Source organism: Salvelinus namaycush, chromosome 34 (assembly GCF_016432855.1).
Source record: "Salvelinus namaycush isolate Seneca chromosome 34, SaNama_1.0, whole genome shotgun sequence".
NCBI lineage: Eukaryota > Metazoa > Chordata > Actinopteri > Salmoniformes > Salmonidae > Salvelinus > Salvelinus namaycush.
The window spans coordinates 14,134,956-14,161,077 of NC_052340.1; the positions used below are offsets into that span (position 1 = coordinate 14,134,956).

General features: G+C 43.4%; 1 protein-coding gene across 1 annotated transcript; it reads left to right on the forward strand.

Moving 5' to 3' along the window:
* The first annotated feature begins 625 nt into the window (after positions 1 to 625).
* Positions 626 to 21,483, forward strand: LOC120029195 (A disintegrin and metalloproteinase with thrombospondin motifs 15-like). The gene is made up of 8 exons (XM_038974489.1): positions 626 to 1,603; positions 3,313 to 3,445; positions 10,163 to 10,330; positions 10,794 to 11,077; positions 11,316 to 11,493; positions 11,981 to 12,156; positions 20,410 to 20,585; positions 20,706 to 21,483. The coding sequence occupies exons 1-8, from the start codon at positions 626 to 628 to the stop codon at positions 21,481 to 21,483; spliced, it is 2,871 nt and encodes a 956-aa protein (XP_038830417.1).
* The last annotated feature ends 4,639 nt before the right edge of the window (positions 21,484 to 26,122 follow it).

Sequence of the window (26,122 nt, forward strand, 5' to 3'; positions counted from 1 at the left end):
TTACGCATCGAGTTTGAACTGTTAGGTCATTAAGCCTAGTTACCTTGTACGATATTTAGTTTGTATAAGATTATAGCTTAATCAATCGATTAGCTATGCCGGATTAAGTCATATTAGTTTCCCCTGAATCTATAACTCACACTGTACAATTGGCACTGTACCAAAAGTGTTACTTTAGTAGGCTACTTTGTGGTTGGCGATGAGTGTTCAACCCATTGCGTCAGAGACGCACTTTTGGTTCCGATAGTGGGAGGAGACAGTTCAGCTTGTGCCACATGTGATCATAATATTTAGAGCGCTACAAGTGGCTGCGGATCAAAGCACAAACCAAGGGGTTAGACCATGTCCAATGAGCTTTTCCAAGGACCTCCCCACATTTCCATTGACAGTTCCCGATGTTTATAAACATGACTCTAGACTGAGAGTCTAACTCACCAAGTCCAAAGAGCAACCTGGCCTCAATAGTCTGGTTCAATATGGGAATCGATCACATCTTTTGGTCTTCCATCCTTTGAGGACGCTCAACTGCGGCTCTGTGACACAGCGCACTGGATCACATGCAGACTTGGTACCACCAAGGACAGTGGCGGATTTATCGATAAGTAATAGTTTTTGCATTGCAAAGATGACTACGTTTATTGGCTCTCTGTTTATTTTTATGGATGTCCTATTATATGCAAAATTGAACTATTGCATCGAAATAGATTTGTGCGTACCTGTTCGATTAGACCATAAACATTTAGAAAGACATACCATTCGACAGACGGAGGAGAGAAAGAATGACCAACTAGTTGTTTTTAAAATAACGGCTTTCAGTCAAGAATTTTATCTCAACCTTTTACCGGATTCTACATTTATTGCGCCCAACATCCCTCCTCACAGCGGCTCCTTAGCATCAACTTCCTCTGCAACCACAGACCTGAGCCACTGCTTCTACTCTGGCGATGTCAATGCAGACCAGGAATCGTATGCTGCGCTGAGCCTCTGCAAAGGCTTACAAGGCGTCTTTTCTTACCAGGGCATGGAATATTTCATCAATCAGCTTCCGAACGAGAGGGCAGGAAGTGTACATACAGTGAATACTGAGAGAAGAACCCACGTCATACGCCGCCGGGGACGCGACAGGGACTCCAGCGGCAATTCCACCACGAACAGGTGTGGAGTAGGACCTGGTTTGACCCAAAGCATTTCAGGGTCTTTTGAGAAATATAAACACATGAAAGGACTGGAAATGGACAGCCTGACTGAAACTGTATTGAAGAGCTTGGGTAGATCAAAAAGGTTTGCCTCCATCCCTAGGTTTGTGGAGGTTCTTGTCGTGGCTGATGAGTCTATGGCCAAATTTCACGGGGATGACTTGAAACATTACCTGTTGACCCTGATGTCTGTTGCTGCGAAGCTGTACAAGCACCCCAGCATCATGAACTCCATAAACATAGTGGTGGTGGGCTTCATGGTGATCAACGAAGCAGAGAAAGGACCCAAGGTTTCCACCAATGCTGCCCTCACTCTGCGCAGTTTCTGTTCTTGGCAGAAACATTTAAACAAATACAATGACAAGCACCCTGAATATTGGGACACTGCAATCCTATTCACCAAACAGGTAAGGAGTGGTAACATGCAGCCTGGTATCAACTCTTTTTGATGTTTGCTTGCAGATTAGCTTCCATGCAATCATCAATTATTTCCATTTGGAATAATTATCTCATTATGTAACCCAACACATTATCTGCAAATACAATACTAAGTGTTCTTTTCTAGACACATCCCTGTGTGTTACATGCAGCCTGATAATTCAGAGACAAGGTGGGTTTGGGTGTCAATTCCTCTTCAATTAAGGAAATAAACTAAAATTCCACTTCCAATTCAAATTTTTACTCAATGCAAAAATGAAAACATTGCTTGCAACTGCACAGCTGACAAGCATCACATCTGTCTTGACATCTTAAAAGTCCCCCTCCTTTTTCCTATCATGAATCACGTTGCAGAAGATTTAGCATAAAGGTCCACACTATTAGGATCACTGAGCCAAAAAACATGCTCATGGAACAAGATTGAACCATATGAACAAAGATTGTTTCACATCTTTCAGGACAGTGGGTATAGTCCCGTGTGGCTCAGTTGGTACAGCATGGCGCTTGCAACGCCAGGGTTGTGGGTTCATTCCCCACGGGGGGACCAGGATGAATATGTATGAACTTTCCAATTTGTAAGTCGCTCTGGATAAGAGCGTCTGCTAAATGACTTAAATGTAATGTAAATGTATAGCCGGTCACCGACCATAGAGATAGATAGAGGACTCATCTTTATATCTGTGCCATTATAGAGGCCTCTATCATTCTCTATGATCCCAACCTGAGTTGAGAAATTCCACAGGTAGAACAGGCCAGGCAGGGTTTTCACTAGCTCTGGTCCAGGGCTTCAGTGCAGCTTGCTAACAGAAGGCTCAGTATTAGCACTAACGCCCTGGACCAGAGCTAGGATTTTACACACTCATATGGTGGAATGGGAAGTATCCATTTCTCTGTGATGATCCACTCACTTCCAGCTGTGAGCCTTTAGTCCTGCCTCTCAGCCTGGACTCAGCCAGTCTGTCTGTTTTCCATTAAGCCTAGCTTGGCTAGAAGCAATCTGATGCATTGGTTCTCTTTGAGTGCATAGCAACATGCATAACATTTCATTCTGAGACTGATTCTGTCCAACTGTGATCAAAGTGGTGTAAAATGATCCCACTTAAATGGCGAAGATGCCTTGACCTATAAGTTACCCTGTGGGGATAAAGAGTGTTTATTGACTTTATTGTGGAGGGGGTTATTGAATTGAATATTGTAGGCTAGAGGCATGGTGTTAATGTGCTTGTATGAACAATGCAGTTGTATCGGATAAGAATTCTCAGACTCAAATCAAATAAACTAGTATTTGAAAGTGTAGTACAATGGTCAAGTACAATACCTTTTTATCAGTTCCATTGTCAGACAGACCCCTTGGCACGTGGCAGTGGAATTGTTCTTCTCTGACAGCTGTAACATTCCCTAAGCATCTTGCGGATTAAAGGGTTAGCTCACTGGGCCAGATTGTTTGCACATCAGAGAGAGAGAGACAGGGAGAGAGAGAGATAAAGAAATGGGCCCAACCAGAACAATGGACCAGATTGTGAGTGTTTTCTGCTTTAATATCTACCAAAAGATGGTGGATATGCAATGAAATAACAACACACTTATACGCGTAAGACAAATTACATTACACACATACACATCACCCCATCTCATCACATTGTCCAGATGATCACATTTCATTTGTCTTCTGCAACAGGACTTGTGTGGAGCCACAACCTGTGACACCTTAGGCATGGCAGATGTGGGCACTATGTGTGATCCCAAGAGAAGCTGCTCTGTCATCGAGGATGACGGTCTCCCTTCGGCCTTCACCACTGCTCATGAACTGGGTGAGTGAAGATCACTCTTACTTGTGTATTATCGGTATCATTCAGATCAGATCTACCAGAACACTCTAAGAAAAAAGGGTTCCAAAAGGGTTCTCTGGCTGTCCCCATAGGAGAGCCCTTTTGGTTCCAGGTAGAACTCTTTTGGGTTCCAGGTAGAACCCTTTTGGGTTCCAGGTAGAACCCTTTTGGGTTCCATGTAGAACCCTCTATGGAAAGGGTTCTACATGGATCCCAAAAGTGTTCTACCTAGAACCAAAAGGGTTTTACCTTGAACAAAAAATGGTTCTTCTAAGGGTTCTCCTATACATAGAATGTTTATGAAAAACATTCTGATTTGGTGTATAGGAGAACCCTTAGAATAACCATTTTTAGTTAAATCTGTGTATAGGAAAAGGGTTACAGAAGGATTTTTATGCCTTGAGACCACTGAGTCATGGATTGTGTATGGGTGCCATTAAGAAGGTGAATGGGCAAGACAAATGATTTAAGTGACATTGAATGGGGTATAGTAGTATATGCCAGTTGCACCGGTTTGAGTCAAGAACTGCAACGATGCTGGGTTTCTCATGCTTAACAGTTTCCCGTGTGTATCAAGAATGGTCCACCAGCCAAAGAACATCCAGCCAATTTGACACAATTGTGGGAAGTATTGGAGTCAACATGGGCCAGCATCCCTGTGGAATGTTTTCAACACCTTGTAAAGTACGTGCCTCGATGAATTGTGGCTGTTCTGAGGGCAAAGGGGGGTGCAACTCAATATTAGGAAGGTGTGTATATACATCAAAACTATTAAATAACACACATGGAATCATGTAGTAACCAAAAAAAGTGAAAAAAACAATCTAAATATATTTTGTATTTGAGACTCTTCAGTAGCTATCCTTTGCCTTGATGACAACGTTGCAAACTCTTGGCATTCTCTCAACCAGCTTCATGAGGTAGTCACCTGGAATGCATTTCAATTAGCAGGTATGCCTTGTTTAAAGTTAATTTGTGGAATTTCTTTCCTTAATGCGTTTGAGCCAATCAGTTGTGTTGTGACAAGGTAGGGGTGGTATACAGAAGATAGCCCAATTTGGTAAAAGACCAAGTCCATATTATGGCAAGAACAGCTCAAATAAGCAAAGAGAAATGACAGTCCACCATTACTTTAAGACATGAAGGTCAGTCAATGTGAAAAATTTCAAGAACTTTAGAAAGTTTCTTCAAGTGCAGTCGGAAAAACCATTAAGCGCTATGATGAAACTGTCTCTCATGAGGACCGCCACAGGAAAGGAAGACCCAGAGTTACCTCTGCTGCAGAGGATAAGTTCATTACAGTTACCAGCCTCAGAAATTGCAGCCCAAATAAATGCTTGACAGATTTCAAGTAACAGACACATCTCAACATCAACTGTTCAGAAGAGACTGCGTGAATCAGGCCTTCATGGTCGAATTGCTGCAAAGAAACCATTACTAAAGGACACCAATAATAAGAAGAGACTTGCTTGGGCCAAGAAACACGAGCAATGGAGATTAGACTGTTGGAAATCTGTCCTTTGGTCTGATGAGTCCAAATTGAGAATTTTGCAGTGTCTTTGTGAGATGCAGAGTACGTGAAAGGATGATCTCTGCATGTCTGGTTCTGCATGGAGGAGGTGTGATGGTGTGGGAGTGCTTTGCTGGTGACACTGTTTGTGATTTATTTAGAACTCAAGGCACACTTAACCAGCATGGCTACCACAGCATTCTGCAGCGATACGCCATCCCATCTGGTTTGTGTTTAGTGGGACTACCATTTGTTTTTCAACAGGACAATGACCCAACACACCTACAGCTTGTGTAAGGGCTATTTGACCAAAAAGGAGAGTGATGGAGGGCTGCATCAGATGACCTGGCCTCCACAATCACGCGACCTCAACCCAATTGAGATGGTTTGGGATGAGTTGGACCACCAGAGTGAAGGAAAAGCAGCCAACAAGTGCTCAGCATATGTGGGAACTCCTTCAAGACTGTTGGAAAAGCATTCCAGGTGAAGCTGGTTGAGAGGATGCCAAGAGTGTGCAAAGCTGTCCTCAAGGTAACGGGTGGCTACTTTGAAGAATCTCAAATATAATATATATATATATATATATATATATATATATATATATATATATTTTTAAATACATTTTACCCCCTTTTCTCCCCAATTTTCGTGGTATCCAATCGCTAGTAATTACTATCTTGTCTCATCGCTACAACTCCCGTACGGGCTCGGGAGAGACGAAGGTCGAAAGTCATGCGTCCTCCGAAGCACAACCCAACCAAGCCGCACTGCTTCTTAACACAGCGCGCCTCCAACCCGGAAGCCAGCCGCACCAATGTGTCGGAGGAAACACCGTGCACCCGCCCCCCTTGGTTAGCGCGCACTGCGCCCGGCCCGCCACAGGAGTCGCTGGAGCGCGATGAGACAAGGATATCCCTACCGGCCAAACCCTCCCTAACCCGGACGACGCTAGGCCAATTGTGCGTCGCCCCACGGACCCCCCGGTCGCGGCCGGCTGCGACAGAGCCTGGGCGCGAACCCAGAGACTCTGGTGGCACAGCTAGCGCTGCGATGCAGTGCCCTAGACCACTGCGCCACCCGGGAGGCCATAAAATATATTTTGATTTGTTTAAAAGAAAATAGGTTACTACATGATTCCATATGTGTTATTTCATAGTTTTGATGTCTTCACTATTATTCTTCAATGTAGAAAATAGTAAAAATAAAGAAAAACCATTGAATGAGTAGGTGTGTCCAAACTATTGACCGGTACTGTATATAAACAATATCTAAAGAAATCCACACACTCTCACACACATTCCTAGAGTAGATTATACAGTATAAGCAAATCCAATGTAAGACAATGGAGAGTGAGGTATGTTACAGCATTCTTTCTGTCCCTCTCTCACATGTACACACATACCAGTCTCCCATCCGCACGACACAGGGATTCTTTAGCTCAATAGCCCAGTACTGTACTGCCGACCGTCACATTGTACAGCGCCATATTTTCCGTTCCATCCTACCCAGAGGGTTTTTCATTTTTTCATGGAATAGAAACACCATAATATTAATCAAATTAATTAAACAAGTACCAATCAAAATTTTGGACACACCTACTCATTCCAGGATTTTTCTTTATTTTTACTATTTTTACATTGTAGAATAATAGTGTAGATGTCACAACTATGAAATAACACATATGGAATCAGTTAAGAACAAATGCTTATTTACAAGGACAGCCTACTCCTTCCTCCCCATCGGGGAATTGAACCCCGGACTTCTGCGTGCCCTCCCCGTCTCTGGTAATGCCAATATGGAAGACTATCGAATGCTTCCAAAGATGCCCTCTGGAGGTCAAACTAGCACTAACTTGCATTAACAGAAAAAATGTCTGATAATTAAATGACATGCCACAGAATGCTGCACGCAAGGTGTGCCGCAGTATGACACAACTTTTAAAGGAGGAACCACTGTACAGTAGACACACGCTTGCACACACACACACACACACACACACACACACACACACACACACACACACACACACACACACACACACACACACACACACACACACACACACACACACACACACACACACATACACATACACACACACACACACACACACATCATCACATCATCACATGGTGGGAAAGCCCAACCATTCCGAATTGATTTACAAATACAGGTCTTTGAAGCTAATTATGTTTAGTCTGATGTCCTAACTGGTTTCTTTGATTGGTCAGAACTGTAGAATTGTTATTTTTGACCTTTTGCTGTAGAATAAGTGTGGGTCATTCATATTATGAATTTAATCACTTTTTGACTGCACTCTTTTTGATTTGAATGACACCTTCCATACATGTTTGCCCATTGTATTAGTGGTCAGAAAGTGCACAAAGATAAGTCATGTTGCATACCCCACCCTACCTTGAGACATCCATGCTCACCCGTGTGTGTATGTATGTCTGTGGTATGTGTGTATACAAGTGTGCTTGTGAGAGAGGGAGAGAAAGAGGGAGAATTCTGTAGCAGGCCTCCCTCTCCATTGACTTGCACTGTATAATATACTCTAGGAGTGTGTGAGAGAGAGTGTGTGGATTTCTTTTATATTGTTTTTATTTCATGTCCAGACCAGCTATATACCAACAATTATTAAGATCAGAACATGTTTAAAATCTCAGAAAGAAGGAAAACACTGTAAAATGACTCTGCTTATAATCCTGCATATACTCAAATAGGGGTGCTTATATTTGTCCTGTTTCACTGCATGTACAAGAGGGTAACTTGTACAAGTGTGTTTCTTGTACATTCCAACTCCCCCTGAGACACTCTCAGAGAGCGGGGTCATGGTCAGGGATCAGCCATTATTGACGGCGGTTAAGTGCCTTGTGCAAGGGCAGATCAACAGATTTTTCACCTTGCCGGCTTGGGGATTCAAACTAGCAACCCTTTGGTTACTGGCCCAACACTCTAAGCGCTAGGCTACCTGCCCCCCTGTTTTCAGATAGATATATTGGTCCAGGCAATTTAATACCAACAAGTATTAAGATCTGATTATTTGACCCTGTTCCGTTTGTGAAAATACCGACAATTTTGCCTGCCGCCTACCATACTGTCATCTACATTATACGATAGTTATTTGTAAATACAGACCAGAGCCATGCAGAGAACCAACCATACACAGAACTCTGCATTTACAAACCAGAATAAAATGTGCTTGCTATTGTGACATCGTGGGGATTTGATCTATGGGGACAGCCGAAGAACCCTTATAGGTTCTAGATAGCATGTGAAGACTAAATAATAATAATAATAATATATTTATTTTATATAGTGCTTTTCATTACATGTAGAATCAAAGTCACTATTAAAAACAAAAACAACAAAAACTTTTACTAAACAAATGTAGGGATCTGGCAGTACTTGGGTGATGGTCTTCCACAGTTTTAGATGACAGGAGGTTCATAAAGATGTATCTTGAAAGGAGGGAGTATAGATGGAACAGCCAGGTAGGGAGGTAGAAACATCTGACAAACAGGCCACAGAGCTCTTCATTGGGCACCTTGTCGTCTTCGATGTTCACAGCTAATTAATAATATGTCAATGCCCAAGTAGACTTGTATTTTATTATGTTATTGTCAGAGTGAACATGTAAGCATTATGCACGTCTTGCACAAAAGATGATAGGTGTTGATGATGTCATGTGGTGTTAACTAATTCAATTGTAGTCTGTTGTTGCGGATGTACTGCACAGTTCATCAATCTCCATAGAAATGAGATGTTGTAAATTGGACCAAAGAGCATACATAATCCCTCAATGTGTAAACTGCCCTAGGGGGTCCTTGACTCCCCACGTGCACGTGCATATTTTGATTACCAATTCTAATCTGTCAGACATGGGTGGGGGGAAAAAAGACCAGGCCCCATTGAAAACTCTTGAACTTTTCTCACCTTCTTCCTTTGATCAAGTGAAATGGGTGTCATTCTGTCCAACAGTCTCATTACCACTGAAGCCATTTTTGTCAATGCTGGTATTATTAATGAGACAACAAGTGACAGTTGCATCAAGTGTTTTCAATCATCCATGTGGAGCTGTGAAAAGGGAGTAAAACCTGAAAACAGATGGGGAAGTACTAGCAGATGTGAGGCCCCATTGAGAGGCACTGGTTTAAGGTGCACACTTCTATGAACTAATTATACAATTTCCTTCAAAAAAGGACTGTCATATTTGACATCCATTTGTGAAGTCGTCATTTCCATGTGGGATGAGATGACTTGACTTGTTGTTGGAAACAAAGTCCTCAGTTCCATCTTACTGTTTTCCTTCCACTGCCTGTGAATATTAAACTTCATGTGACAGCATTGTGAAAAGTGTTTGGTTTGATATTTGGAGTGGGATGGAGTTCAAGTGAATAAATTACATTTCACAACATAGTGTATAAAATACATACTAGCCCTACAACATATAGTATAATTGTATGCTATATGATTTAGAAGAGAAAAGTATGGCAATCCAACTTCACTCCTGCCGTGAACAGATGCATTGAAGAAGACTAGTAAATCTCCTTGACTCTCATTGTCCTCGTCCCAATGAATCTGTGATTATGTTCCACTGTCAGTGGTCTTCACTACAAACATAAGCAGCTGGTACCAGGCCAGGCTAGCGCCGTGAGCTACTGCAGGCTGAGCAAAACAAATGGACATTGCAAACTTAATAAAAGGGGGAAATATCTGCAACCAAACCACCACTCGACAATAGCAAGGTCTCAATGGCTTGTTGAGCAGAGAATGGGATTTTTCCTCTTTTTTAAATCATCCTCTAATTAGTACAGGGGTGTCAAAGTCATTCCATGGAGGGCCTAGTGTCTGCAGGTTTTTGTTTTATCCTTTAAATTAAGACCTAGACAACCAGGTGAGGGGAGTTCCTTTGTAATTAGTGACCTTAATTCCTCAATTAAATACAAAGGAGGTGCGAAAACCCGCAGACACTCGGCCCTCCATGGAATGAGCTTGACACGTGAATTAGAACATTATTGGAATTTGTTGATGATGATTGACATTGGTGAAAATGACGATGGTGATGATGATGAGATGATGATGATGAAATGAACCTGGTACTCTCAAACCAATGTTCTGTATTTTCAGATTTTCTAGTCATCCTGGTCATATTTCCTCCCTGTGCTATTTGTTCTGTCCTTCAGGCCATGTCTTCAACATGCCCCATGACAATGTGAACGCCTGCAAGGAGGTGTTTGGGAAGCTCAAGGACAACCACATGATGTCCCCCACGCTGATCCAGATCGACCGTGCCAACCCCTGGTCTGTGTGCAGCGCAGCCATCATTACAGACTTCCTGGACAGAGGCCACGGTCAGTCAGCCACTCAGCTCGGTCTCTGTCAATTGGAGCTGTCATACAATGTGCATGCATGTGCGTGTGAGTGTGAGTTCTGCCTGTGTAAATTATAGCTGTCATACAAATGTATATATGCCCCCCCCCCCTTCTCCTTTGAAAAACATCAGACTTTGTTCTCACCCTTGCAGCAAATCTAAACAGTTCTTACTATTGGAGTTCTTGAACGGGGCAATGCAATTAGAAGCAATAGCATTGGAGTTCATGGGCCTCTCATGTCAAATACTGTCCCTGTTCAACATCTGCATTAGCGGACTGTGACATATAACGAGCTTCAACGCTTGTTTAATGTTTAAAAAAAGACACGTTTTTTTGCACAGGTATTTGCACTTATTTGAGCTGGAAAATATGACTATGTAATGGTTTACAAAAAGCTTTGCACGGCTGATATCTTGACTCTGTGGTTGTTTTTCTTCGAAAGGGGACTGTCTTCTGGATCAGCCCCAAAAGCTGCTGGCTCTGCCTGAGAGCCTCCCAGGCACCAACTACAGCCTCCACCGCCAGTGTGAGCTGGCCTTCGGTACAGGCTCCAAGCCCTGTCCCTACATGCAGCACTGCTCCAAGCTGTGGTGCACGGGCAAGGCCAGAGGCCAGCTGGTCTGCCAGACACGTCATTTCCCCTGGGCCGATGGCACCAGCTGTGGCAACAGTAAGCTCTGCTTCCGAGGGGTGTGCACCGACAAGAACAACACCAATAAGACCAAGGTGAGCACACTCACTGTCTGTGTTCTGATCTGCTTAGTTATTACTATTGATGTAGATGTTGGTAGAGACTGATCTCACAATGAATACAATGATTTCACAATCTAACAACAATAAAACATCTATATCTTTGTAATAATATCTACTGTAAACTATATTTCTGAATGTACACTAAAATGTTACAATTGGTTCTACGTGTAATTTAGAGTACAGGTTCTAAATGTGTGTAGTTCTCCTACAGGTGGACGGTGGATGGGGGACGTGGGGTGTGTATGGGTCGTGTTCCAGAACCTGTGGGGGAGGAGTTCAGCTGGCCAAAAGAGACTGTAACAACCCAGTTCCAGAATATGGGGGGAAATACTGCCAAGGACTCCGTGTGAAGCATCGCTCCTGCAATTTGGACGCCTGCCCAGAATCAGGTAGAACTCATTGTGAAGTTTTAAGTACTCCTTAATTATACTATTTCGAAAAATGCATTTTGCTTCCTTACTTACAAGAAATAAGATTTTCTGAAATGCTAATATGTAAAAATACGTGTGAAACAACAGTTCCACTTTAAAATGACAATTTGAAATGTTAAAGAAAGCCATTAGTCCATGGTAAAGCTTATACAGAAGCTTCAGAAATCATTCATAAGCAAACATCATGTTATATGAACAGTGGCAAAAGGTAATGTCACATTTGGCAATGCACCAGATGTAATCAACACGTTTCACTGCACCTATCCGACAATATTTTTTTTATTACATTTTTTTTTGTTTTGTCAAGCATGTATGTAGTGCTCATTAAGACTTTTTGAATGTCCTAAAGCCTTTATAAGTTGCTTCATTAAAGGATGACCCACATGTTTTTTTACAGATGTGTACTCGTATGGATCCACGTTACTAATAAGCATACAATCCATAGGCAAAAGCTTCCGCGAGGAGCAGTGCGAGGCGTTCAACGGATTCAGCCTCAACACCAACAGGCTCTCAGCGTCTGTGGTGTGGGTCCCGAAATATTCTGGCGTGTCACCCAAGGACAAGTGCAAGCTCATCTGCAGAGCCAATGGAACAGGCTACTTCTATGTCCTTGCTCCAAAGGTGAGTACCTGCAGACTGCAGTAGCAACCTGCTGAAGAAAGTTGAGAAAGGTTGTGGAGAAATACACTTCTCCAAACGGTAACACTTTACTTGACACCCAGTGTCATAATATGTCATAACAGCTGACATAACTTGTCATAACCTGTCATAATATGATCATAACACTGTCATTACACATATTTACACCTGTTGCCACATATATTGTGTTATTTTATGGCCGGTTATGACATCTACATAAGACGGTCAAAACTCACATTTATTCAAATGTTGTTGTTTTTTACCCTGCCAAGAAGTTTCCTTTCGTTTGAAAGTTTGTTTCTTAAATCCTTTGTTGGAATTAATTCTTTATAGTCATGTTTTTTCATCAGCTGGGTGTCTAGTAAAGTGTTACTCAACAAACAATGTCTGTCTCACATTTGGTGATCTAATGACAGGTGGCACTGTCAATGAAGACGCAACGTTGTAGGCTACAACCATCGTAAGCAAACTAAGGCATAAGTCATGTTGTCTCTGAAGAGTGTGAAGAAGAATGGCAGCCAGAAGCTTGATTACAGTATCTATCTCTCTGATATAGGGAAGTGTATAGTGAGAGAGTGCAGAGGTACCAGTCACGGCAAAGAGAGAGAGAGACAGAGAGAGAGAATGTGAGAGAGACAGAGAAAGAAAGAGAGAAAGATAAAGAGAGAGGACGTGAGAGAGAGAATGTGTGTGAGAGAGAGAGCATGTGTGTGAGAGAGAGAGAATGTGTCTGTGTGAGAGAGAGAGAGAGAGAGAGAGAGAGAGAGAGAGAGAGAGAGAGAGAGAGAGAGAGAGAGAGAGAGAGAGAGAGAGAGAGAGAGAGAGAGAGAGAGAGAGAATGTGAGAGCGGTACCAGTCCCGGGCAAAAGAGAGAGGGAGACTGTGTTGTTTACAGCTGTTGTATGTCGGCAAGTATTTACACAACCAACTAACCAACCAAGCAGGGTGTAAACTTGGCAGTAGAAAGCCTAAACAGTATATTGGACCTTTCAGCTTCCCTATCAAATCTAAAAATCTAAAAATCAGCTATTAAAGACTACCAGAACCCACTGGATTCTCCAATTACATTGAATTAACTACAGGACAAAATACAAACCCTCCAACCCAAAAAGGCATGTTGTGTTGATGGTATCCCAAATTAAATGATAAAATATACAGGCCACAAATTTCAATTGGCTATACTTAAACTCTTTAACATCATCCACAGCTCTGACATCTTCCCCAATATTTGGAACAAAAGACTGATCACCCCAATACACAAAAGTGGAAACAAATTTGATGCCAATAACTACCGTGGGATATGCATCAACAGCAATCTTGGGAAAATCCTCTGCATTATCATTAACAGCATACTTGTACATTTCCTCAGTGAAAACAATGTAATGAGCAAATGTCAAATTGTCTTTTTACCAAATGACCATACGACAGACCACGTATTCACCTTGCACACCCTAATTGACAAAGAAACCAAAAGAAATGCAAAGTCTTCTCATGCTTGGTTGATTTCAAAAAAGCTTTTGACTCAATTTGGCATGAGAGTTTGCTATACAAATTGATGGAAAGCGGTGTTGGGGGAAATATACAATGTTATAAAATCCATGTACACAAACAAAAGACACACACATTTCTTTCCACAGGGCCGTGGGGTGAGACAGGGATGCAGCTTGAGCCCCACCCTCTTCAACATATATATCAACAAATTGGCGAGGGCACTAGAACAGTCTGCAGCAACTGGCCTCACCCTACTAGAATCTGAAGTCAAATGTCTACTGTTTGCTGATGATCTGGTGCTTCCGTCCCCAACCAAGGAGGGCCTACAGCAGCACCTAGATATTCTGCACAGATTCTGTTAGACCTGGGCCCTGACAGTAAATCTTAGTAAGACAAAAATAATAGTGTTCCAAAAAGGTCCAGTTGCCAGGACCACAAATACAAATTCCATCTAGACACTGTTGCCCTAGAGCACACAAAAAACTTTACCTACCTTGGCCTAAACATCAGCACCATAGGTAACTTCCACAAAGCTGTGAACGATCTGCTAGAAGGGCCTTCTACGCCATCAAAAGGAACATAAAATTCGACATCCCAATTAGGTTCTGGCAAAAAATACTTGAATTAGTTATAAAACCCATTGCCCTTTATGGTTGTGAGGTCTGGGGTCCGCTCACCAACCAAGAATTCACAAAATGGGACAAACACCAAATTTAGACTCTGCATGCAGAATTCTGCAAAAACATCCTCTGTGTACAACGTGAAACACCAAAGAACGCATGTAGAGCAGAATTAGGCCGATACCCACTAATTATCAAAATTAAATTCTACAACCACCTAAAAGGAAGCGATTCCCAAACTTTCCATAACAAAGCCATGACCTACAGAGAGATTAACCTAGAGAAGAGTCCCTTAAGCAAGCTGGTCCTGTTCACAAACACAAACAGACCCCACAGAGCCCCAGGACAGCAACAGCAACACAATTAGACCCAACCAAATCATGAGAAAACAAAAAGATAATTACTTGAAACAATTGAAAGAATTTACCAAACAACTGAGCAAACTGGAATGCTATTTGGCCCTAAACAGAGAGTACACAGTGGCAGAATACCGGAACACTGTGACTGACCCAAAATTAAGGAAAGCTTTGACTATGTACACAGTAAGTGAGCATGGCCTTGCTATTGAGAGAGGCCGCCGTAGGCAGACCTGGCTCTCAAAAGAAAACAGGCTATGTCCACACTGCCCACAAAATTAGGTGGAAACTGAGTTGCACTTCCTAACCTCCTGCCAAATGTACAGTATGACCATATTAGAGACACATATTTCCCTCAGTTTACACAGACCCACAAAGAATTCCAAAACAAGTCAAATTTTGATAAAATCTCATATATATTGGGTGAAATACCAGTGTGCCATCAAGATTTACCACAGTGTGCCATCAAGCAGCAAAATTTGTGACCTGCTGCCACAAGGAAAGGACAACGAGTGAAGAACAAACACCATTGTAAATACAACCCATATTTATCTTTATTTATTTTCCCTTTTGTACTTTAACTATTTGCACATAATTTTAACACTGTACATAATATGACATTTAAAATGTGTCTATTCCTTTGAAACTTGTGACTTAATGTTTACCGTTAATTTTTGATTGATTATTTCACTTTTGTTTATTATCTGTTTGTCACGTTCCTGACCGGTTTTCTGTTATTTTGTATGTGTTTGACGGTCAGGGCGTGAGTTTGGGTGGGTAGTCTATGTTATGTGTTTCTATGTTTGTTAAAGGGTGACCTGATATGGTTCTCAATTAGAGGCAGGTGGTTTTCATTTCCTCTGATTGAGAGCCATATTAAGGTAGGTGTTTTCACATTGATTGTTGTGGGTGGTTGTCTCCTGTGTCTGTGTTTGTCGCGCCACACGGGACTGTCTCGGTTTGTTTGTACGTTCGTTCTTTTGTGTAGTCATTTTCCTGTTCGTGAGTTCTTCGTTGTATGTAAGTTCGCATGTCCAGGTCTGTCTACGTCGTTTGTTATTTTGTTAGTTATTCAAGTATAGTTCGTTTTTGTCTTGTTTAAATAAATTCATTATGTCCTATTCCAACGCTGCATTTTGGTCGAATCCTTGCTCCTCCTCTTCGGATGAAGAGGAGGAGGAAATCCGTTACAGAACCACCCACCGAACCAGGACCAAGCAGCGTGAGTTCGAGCAGTGGAATACTAAACAGGAATGGACATGGGAGGACGTGTTAAACGGCAAGGGTTGCTACACATGGGAGGAGATCCTGGCTGGAAGGGATCGCCTCCCATGGGAACAGCTGGAGGCAGTGAGGAGAGCAGAGGCGACCGGAGAGAGGAACCGAAGATATGAAGGTACGCGGCTAGCACGGAAGCCCGTGAAGAAACCCCAAAAATTTCTTGGGGGGGGGGGGGGCTAAGAGGTAGTGGGCCGAGGGCAGGTAGGAGACCTGCGCCCACTTCTCAGGCTAACCGTGGAGAGCGGGAGTACGGGCAGACACCGTGTTACGCAGTAGAGCGCACGGTGTCTCCTGTACGTGTTCATAGCCCGGTGCGGGTTATTCCACCTCCCCGCACTGGTAGGGCTAGATTGAGCGTTGAGCCGGATGTCATGAAGCCGGCCCTACATATCTGGCCACCAGTGCGTCTCCTCGGGCCGGCTTACATGGCACCAGCCTTACGCATGGTGTCCCCGGTTCGCCTACATAGCCCGGTGCGGGTTATTCCACGGCGACGGGGAGCATTCAGCCAGGTAAGGTTGGGCAGGCTCAATGCTCAAGGGAGCCAGTACGCCTGCACGGTCCGGTATTTCCGGCGCCACCTCCCCGCCCCAGCCCAGTACCACCAGTGCCTACACCACGCACCAGGCTTCCAGTGCGTTTCCAGAGCCCTGTTCCTCCTCCACGCACTCTCCCTATGGTGCGTGTCTCCAGCCCAGTGCCTCCAGTTCCGGCACCACGCACTAAGCCACCTGTGCGTCTCCAGAGCCCTGTACACACTGTTCCTTCTCCCCGTACTCGTCCTGATGTGCGTGCCCTCAGCCCGGTGCCACCAGTGCCGGTACCACGCACCAGGTCCATAGTGCGTTTTGAGAGTCCAGTGTGCCCTGTCCCTGCTCCCCGCACTAGCCTGAAGGTGCGTGTCCTTAGCCCGGTGCCTCCAGTTCCGGCACCACGCACCAGGCCTACAGTGCGCCTCATCCGGGCCAGAGCCATCCGTCTGCCCAGTGCCATCTGAGCCATCCGTCTCCCCAGTGCCATCTGAGCCATCCGTCTCCCCAGCGCCATCTGAGCCATCCGTCTCCCCAGCGCCATCTGAGCCATCCGTCTCCCCAGCGCCATCTGAGCCATCCGTCTCCCCAGCGCCATCTGAGCCATCCGTCTGCCCAGTGCCGTCTGAGCCATCCATCTGTCCCGAGCCATTAGAGCCGCCCGTCTGTCCCGAGCCGTCAGAGCCGTTAGTCAGTCAGGAGCCGCTAGAGCCATTCGTCAGTCAGGATCTGCCAGAGCCGCCAACCAGACAGGATCTGCCAGAGCCGCCAACCAGACAGGATCTGCCAGAGCCGCCAACCAGACAGGATCTGCCAGAGCCGCCAACCAGACAGGATCTGCCAGAGCCGCCAACCAGACAGGATCTGCCAGAGCCGCCAACCAGACAGGATCTGCCAGAGCCGCCAGCGAGCCATGAGCGTCCAGAGCCGTCAGCCAGCCATGAGCGTCCAGAGCCGTCAGCCAGCCATGAGCGTCCAGAGCCGTCAGCCAGCCATGAGCGTCCAGAGCCGTCAGCCAGCCATGAGCGTCCAGAGCCGTCAGCCAGCCATGAGCGTCCAGAGCCGTCAGCCAGCCATGAGCGTCCAGAGCCGTCAGCCAGCCATGAGCGTCCAGAGCCGTCAGCTAGCCATGAGCGTCCAGAGCCGTCAGCTAGCCATGAGCGTCCAGAGCCGTCAGCCAGTCATGAGCTGCCCCTCAGCCCAGAGCTGCCATTTATCCAGAACTGCCCCTCAGTCCAGAGCTGTCTCTCTGTCCGGAGCTGCCCTTCAGTCCGGAGTTGCCCCTCTATCCTGAGCTACCTCTCTATCCTGACCTACCTCTCTGTCCTGAGCTATCTCTCTGTCTTGAGCTACCTTATCCCGGTGCTGCCCCTTGTCCCGGTGCTACCCCTTATCTTAAGGTTACCATTTAAATTAAGTGGGTGTAATATGAGGGTGGTCATTCTAAGGGGGAGACGTAAGCTGGGATTGACTATGGTGGGGTGGGGACCTCGCCCAGAGCCTGAGCCACCACCGTGGTCAGACGCCCACCCAGACCCTCCCCTAGACTTTTGGTGGTGCGTTCGGAGTACGCACCTTGAGGGGGGGGTTATGTCACGTTCCTGACCGGTTTTCTGTTATTTTGTATGTGTTTGACGCTTTGCTTTGGCAATGTAAACATATGTTTCCCATGCCAATAAAGCCCTTTGAATTGAACTGAATTTAATTGAGAGAGAGAGAGAGACAGCAGACATGGACGGTGTTGTTTACAGCTGTTGTATCTCGGCAAGTATTTACACAACCAACCAACCAACCAACCAACCAACCAACCAACCAACCAACCAACCAACCAAGCACTGAAACAAGCTTTTATATCAATACATACCAGACCTCTCTTTCCCTTTGAGCATTCTGATATTTAGACTTGCTTGTTTGCTGTTCTGTCTTTAGATGCTCCAGATAGTTGATGGATAGAAAAGTGTGGATCCATTTGGGGTCTTTTAGAATGGAATCTCTCTCTAACAATTACAATATCTAACAATTACTCCAATCAGAATTGGATCAGAATTGGATCACTGTCCTCTGGATGCAAAGTTGCTGTTCTCCCAATTTCTGCAGAGCGCATCGAGTAGGATTGTATTGCATTGACAGGAGCGATTTTTCAATAATTCCTGGTTGCAAGGGTTTGAGATTAAAGATCAGAGCAGAGTGTAGCCGCGTCTGCACATATTGATATTCCTTACTAATTTGTGAGTTATTTGCAGTTATAACATATTTTTGGTCAGCAAACAGAATTCGTACTGTCATGGTAGTCCTGGAAAAGGCATGGTGTGCGCATCACCTGCATGTGGGGTCCCGAGTGGCGCAGTGGTCTAAGCCACTGCATCTCAGTGCTAGAGGCTGTGTCACAATCGGCCATGATTGGGAGTCCCATAGGGCGATGCACAATTGGCCCAGCGTCGTCCGGGTTAGGGTTTGGCCGGGGTAGGCTGTCATTGTAAATAAGAATTTGTCCTTAACTGACTTGCCTAGTTAAATAAAGGTTAAATAAAAAATAACAATGTGTGCCAGTGAGAGACCCTAGCCTATAAAATAATGATAGCCTGTAGTCTAACTAGATAGCCAATTCACCACATATCGTGTAGCCTGGCTAGTTATGTTGATAGTTAACTATTTAGCTATTAGCATGTATTATGTCTTTGTCTAGTCCGATGTCCCTAAAAACTTTCCACTGGCACACTGCAAATGGCCGACATGCAGTTGATGAATGGGTGCCTAAATAAACCAACGCTTCATACTCCGGTTGTAAAACCGTCTCTACAGTGCTCGCTGAGTATTGGGAGCTGAATTTTTTTTATCTGACACCATTGGAAAGCTGGGATTCCCCTCTATTCAACATTGGCCATGTCATTCTGACAACTTTAAAATATATTCTTAGAATTAACAAATATCTCCCATGCAGTCAATAGATATCCCCTGAAACCTGAATATTTTGCCTTAGGTTATAGATAAACATGTCTTAGTTAGTTACCTTGCTTTGAAGTAGCCTAATTTAGCCATTTGCCACCTGATTCATTGAATGAGGAAATTATTTTATAAAGACATAAAACGTATTTGGTTGTAAATGTAGGCATAGTGTTGCAATCATCCTCAAGGAGAGACTTAAAGGCCCAGTGCAGTCCAAATTCAGTTTTTTCTGTTTTATATCATATTGTACAACTGCTGATGAAACTAACACTGTAAAAGTGTGAAAAAAATGATCAGTATTATTTCCTGATAGTTGCTGGTTGAAAATACACTCTACACAGGACCTTCTAATCAGCAGGTTTGCTTTGGCGGGAGTATCGGCTTTCCATGGTGACATCACCATGCGATTCACTGGTTAATAGAACAATAACAAAAAGAGTTCCAAACCTCTCTGCCAATAACAGCTAGTTTTCAGTTTTCCCATCCCCATTCAGACTACTCCCAGATAGTCCTAGCAAAATTCTTGCTTGAAATATTGTTTATTGCTAAAAAGCAGCTTTTGCCCATTTTAATGGAAATCTTTTACAGTAAGGTCCTTAATTGTTACACAGAAATGATTTGATATTGATATAAAATGGCTGCATTGGGCCTTTAAAGGGGCAATGTTGTATTTTGAGACAGTCTTGAATCTGCAAAGAAGCCAATAGGCAGAGGGTAGCCTACATTTTTGTCTGATTGTCTGTATGCTAATAGGCATAACAATGATAATAATACATTTCATTTTGTAAAGTGGTTCCTTGCGTCATACAACACTATTTCCAGTTACCTTTTTGGCGCATTGTGTTACAGACCAAGTGACTTGAGCTTTCGGACAAGTAAAAAATCTGTCCTACTTTTCCGAAGGAAAAGTTAGTGTCAAGCTCACACTCACACACACTCACACACACACACACACACTCTTTCTCTCGCTTCCTTTCCCTCTCACTAACATTTCCCTATTCACACCTACAGGTTGTTGATGGAACACCCTGTTCTCCCGACACCTCTGCAGTGTGTGTCCAAGGGAAATGTATCAAGGCGGGCTGCGACGGCAAGCTCAGCTCCAATAAGAGGTATGACAAGTGTGGTGTGTGTGGAGGGGACAACCAAAGCTGCAAGAAAGTGTCCGGATTGTTCACCAAACCCATGTAAGTGACCAGCACACAGTATGCTGTTCTCAGTGCATGCAAGAATCTGCTACTTTTTTGTACCATACTTTATGTCACCATACTTTATGTCACCATACTTTGTCACCGTCATTTTTTCAGGCATGGCTACAACTTTGTGGTGATGTTGCCTGTGGGAGCGTCCAACATCGACATCCGGCAGCGTGGCTACAGAGGCTTGGTTAACGACGACAACTACCTAGCGGTGAAGAACCGACATGGCAAATACCTTCTGAACGGGAACTACGTGGTGTCAGCGGTGGAGCGGGACATCATTGTGAAGGGCAGCCTGCTGCGCTACAGTGGCACCACTAGTGCTGTGGAGATCCTCCAGGCCACCAGGCCTCTCCAGGAAGCCCTGACTGTGGAGGTCCTCTCAGTGGGGAAGATGACCCCTCCCCGGATCCGCTATTCATTCTACCTGGCCCGGGAGCACCACAAGGAGGAGAACATCCTGAAGAAAATGGAGAGGAGCCACTCGCAGAACAGCGTCCTGATGGACCGCAACAAGGTGAAGCTGAAGGAGTCGTCGCACAAGTCCATGCCCCCAAACATGTGGTCGACGGGGGCATGGGAAGAGTGCACCGTGACCTGTGGGAACGGGCTCCAGAGTAGACGGGTTCAGTGTACGGACCCAGAGGGCAAAACAGCCACGGACTGTGACAGCTTACAGAGGCCGGCTGCCACCAGGGTATGTGGGGACCCCTGTCCCATCTGGGACATAGGCCAGTGGTCTTTGTGCTCCAAGACATGTGGGAGGGGCTTCAAGCGGCGGCCGCTGCGTTGCACCACTCAGACTGGCATGCACCTACCCAGAGAGCACTGTTCTGGCATGAAGAAGCCACAGGAACTAGATTTCTGCACAGTGCAGCCGTGTTAGAGAAGTTCTATGTCTGCTGATTCTTTGTGTTGTTCCAGTGATGCTCTTGAAAAGAAAACCCATTCGCTGTCCTATTGGGTTCTGACAAACTCCCGTAGTGCATGGCATTGTTGTGATGACAAAATGGTATTTGAAACAGGGACAGAAAGTGGTAGAGGTACAAACTGTGGGACCATTTCAGTTGAGTTGGAGTTACTGGCAGTGCCCGAATACTCGTACTTGTGTCCTAAGTAGTAGGGTTTTTGAGTATGCGAAAAATATAATGTTTTATTGTATGGGAAATTTCTAATATTGAGTGTTTTTAATGCCAGGACTTCTTTTGGCTTTAAATCTAATATGAATTTGCTGTACACTATTGAGGAAGATTATCGTGTTTATTAGATCCACGTGAGTTTGACAACAGCTGATAATCAGAAAAGGGGAAGGGCTGTACCAAAATGAACGAAAGGCAGGGAACAACCCGCCTACCCATTAGATGATACGCTCTCAGTATGGATGAGCCTAGTATGTTGATATATGTTGCTTACTGCAAATATTTTTAACAAACAGTGTGTTCTAAATAGTATGTAGTAAGGTTAATACATCGTTTATAATTTTAGTGGGCAGTAGGCAAGAACGATTTTGGACACAGCCACAGCCATTCTACCTCTAGTGAGACAAAGAGTAAAACACACATGAACACACAGCACTGGTCCAGGTACAGTCTATATACAGGAGGTCTATAGACTTGCTGTATTTGACACCAGAGACTCAATCAACTTCAAATCAGCAACTTGATTATGAAGCAGTATGTTTGCTATCTTGATTTATTGACATCTGAAACAGTGAACATCTTTTATCTGTGATTCACCATCCCCATTTTTCCAGTAATAATCTTAATGAAATGTGAAATGCAGTACTGTACCTGCAAAATATAAGACCTGTTTGGTCCATGCACTAGTTTCAAATGAGATTTTTGTATTTACAATGGAATTTTATTAATATTGTTAATTGTTACTCTATTAGGTACATTGACATAAATTAAATATCATTTAAAAAATGTATAATTAAATTACAATTGTAATCTGAACAATTTGCTAAAGTCTTGTTAAAACCCTACAATATACCTTTATCAATTTCCATGATTAAACAGTTGATAGTAATATTTCTCATATGATAATTAAAAATTGTTAATGGAATATCCTATACACTTGAAAAGATTATCAGCAAATGCAATTATAAAAGCAATTATGAATCGGATTTTAATCAATCCAGTGATGCAATAAAGCAGTGCAAATTTGGACAAACAATTAAATATTTTAAGAGAAAGAAACAATATATGTAAATATAGACATAGAGAATCAAACTGTATGTACTATATAACTAATGATTCGTTTCAAGAAACAATGTACTTGTATTGTGCAATGCATCATTTTCCTCTTAATGTTGTGTCTTGAACAGTGCAAATTTCACAAAGCTCAGATTGTATTCATGTTTTGCCAAAGAGATGAGGATACTGAATATGAGGAAAGCCTTTGTACTGCAAGAGACAAATCTCAGATTCACTACGTGAACTTGACATAGCATAGCTTTCTTACCTCTTGCAGTAGAGTGGATGCTGATATTTTCCGTGTCCCCTTTTGCATGATAGTCATTTGAGAATTTGAGTTTCAAGTAAATACTATTAGTTACAGTGTGTTCAGTTCAGCTATTTCAATGCAATGCTGGTAAATTATCATAGGAACTTTACAAGACCATGTCACATCATCAGCAATGCAATTTCTGAAACTTTGTCCTCTCTATTGACTTTTCTAATAAAGCCTGTATGACATTATTATGTAATAATAATAGTTTTATTACAATGCATAGGAATGTGACAAAAGGCCTTTGTTTTGCTCTACATTCCATTGAGACCCACTGTCAATGAAAAGGTACTTTCCTAGCATCAATCATGATGCCATTCTGTTGTTTATTTTGTCTTGGTTCGGAGGAACCACATCTTCCATCTAAAAGATGGTTCCTGTACTCTTTGGAATTGTAGCTATTTCATTTTCTTTTGCATTATGTACAGCAAAATACTTGTTCTTTCATCAGCTGCATTTGTATACTATGTATACATTCATCTGTGCACAAATAAATAACACGTGAATATTGTGTTCTTTGTGTTCCCGTCACGTGTGTTTAATGTCAGTGATGTGGAGACAACTAGTCAGATGATTCCCACTCTCCCTTTCTGGGAATTACATACAGTAGGGAGCGGTAGCAACCATTGACCAATTTTCATGCAGCGCAATACAAACGTTGTCCAATGGTTGTTACAAAGTAGCAATGGCATGTTGAGGCCCGCAACTTTGAGTCAACATTGAACAATGTTGTGTGGTAGTGATGTGTTTGCTGGCTAGCTACTGTATGTAGGCCTGCAACCTTTCTTAGATTTGCCAAAAAGTTGACATGTGTGGAAGTTGTTGGATCTTTAACTGTAATAACACATACTCCTATGACCACTATCTTAAAGGGATAGTTCAGTCATATTAAAGGGATAGTTCAGTAATCTTAAAGGGATAGTTCAGTCATATTAAAGGGATAGTTCAGTAATCTTAAAGGGATAGTTCAGTAATTTTAAACATTTAGATATTTGTTTCCCTACCTTGAAATCAGTCATATCTAAAAATGTAAAATCCTTGAACTATCACTTTAACTTAACTCATTTAGAATGCCAAAGATAAACATGACGAGGCGCAAACTGCTGTGCTTTTCAGGCTAGATCCCCAACTGATGATGCAGTCAAAGAGGCTCACGACCACAGCCTATCTCCAACACATCCACCTCATTCAGTCACTGTGGAATTTGCTGATTCAAGTGTTCTGGCTTCCCTGAAATAACAGTCACAGACCCACTACATCATGCCGCGTAATCCACGCCTATTGTTGGAGAGAGCTAGGCAGTCTCCCACATTAATTTTGTCTCACTGAGCATCGGGGCAGCTGGGTATTTTGAGAACACTTCCGACGACAGGTCCTGACCACTGTCGTTACCCAAAAACACTGACCGAGTAACTTTCACAAATGTTATCATATGCATTTGGTTGTCATTATCAACCGGGTAGTTTGGGTACTGGATGCTGATTGGCTAAAACATAATTTAGCCGTGTGTATGTGAGAATGTATACCATGACTATGGCGTTCAGGCTTTTCACCTTGATATCACTGCGCCTTTTCACCTTGATATCACTGCGCCTTTTCACCTCGATAAAATGGCTACATCAACAATAGTTTGACATGTCGATGTAGAAAAGAAGCGTTTAGATGAACTTGAGAGAAACCAAAAAGAAAAGAACATTCTGAAACAAACAAGGTGGGCACTTACCTGCTTCACTGACTGGTGTGCAGAAAAAGGGACAAATTGTGAGTTTGGGAATACAACAAAAACGGAGCTGAACACCATTCTACGGGACTTTTATTGTTCAGTGAGAAACATGAATGGCGAAGAATATGGGATTAGCAGCTACGCTGGACTCAGAGCTGGTTTGAACCAACATATCAACGACCCCCCTCTCAGTCTGACATGGAGTATACAGAAGGACACTGAATTCACAACGAGCAACAAAGTGTCTGTCGGCGTAATTAAAAAGTTGAGGAAAGAGGGGCGCGACAAAGCTGCCCACCAGTGAATGGATAACGTTACATATGGTATGTAACTGTTAGCTTAAATCATTCTAATGTACCCTGACAATATAACCAGTAGTGTTGTAGGCCAAACTATTAACTTTATTTTTTCTCATATGTGTCGGAAGAGCCGATGGGAGTGACCACACTCGCAACAATGTTGCCTAAGGTTAAGTCCTGCAAAATAGCTGGCCTGTCCCAGATTTACACAAACCACTGCCTCCGGACCACCATGATCCAGAAACTGTCGAATGCTTGACTAGAGGCGAGAAATACTGTCTGTCACAGGACACAGATTCAAAACCTCTCTTCAAAGTTACTAGAGGCCAAATCTGGAAGCGGTGGAGCACTGTTCTCTGACAACACAGCAGCAGCTCCCCGAGCTAAAAGAACGGCATGCATTTCCAGCAGGCGTGGAACCAACAAACGACAACATGGCATGGGCAAGCCAACAACAAACGACAACATGGCATGGGCAAGCCAACAACAAACGACAACATGGCATGGGCAAGCCAACAACAAACGACAACATGGCATGGGCAAGCCAACAACAAACGACAACATGGCATGGGCAAGCCAACAACAAACGACAACATGGCATGGGCAAGCCAACAACAAACGACAACATGGCATGGGCAAGCCAACAACAAATGATAACATGGAGAAAAAAAATAATTTGTGCACAGTAAATGGCAACATTCAGATCAACATTAATAAATAATTAGAATGTGTTAGTGTCACGTTCACTGGAATAATTATCGGACCAAACTGCAGCGCGATATGGTTTACACATAATATTTATTTGAAAACGCACAAAACAACAAAGAAAGAACGAAACAAACAACGAACCGTGACTACAGAGGTGCTACGTGCACTAACTCAAAAATGCTACTTAAATATGATCCCCAATTAGAGACAACGATAGCCAGCTGCCTCTAATTGGGAACCATACCAAACACCAACATAGAAAAACTAAACTAGAACCCCACATAGAA

Bases quoted from the DNA above. Each gene is read 5' to 3' on its own strand.
- LOC120029195 (XM_038974489.1), top strand. From the start codon at position 626: ATGACTACGTTTATTGGCTCTCTGTTTATTTTTATGGATGTCCTATTA. The intron at 3,446-10,162 runs GTGAGTGAAGAT...TCTGTCCTTCAG, and splicing joins CACCACTGCTCATGAACTGG to GCCATGTCTTCAACATGCCC. The intron at 11,494-11,980 runs GTAGAACTCATT...TACAATCCATAG, and splicing joins GGACGCCTGCCCAGAATCAG to GCAAAAGCTTCCGCGAGGAG.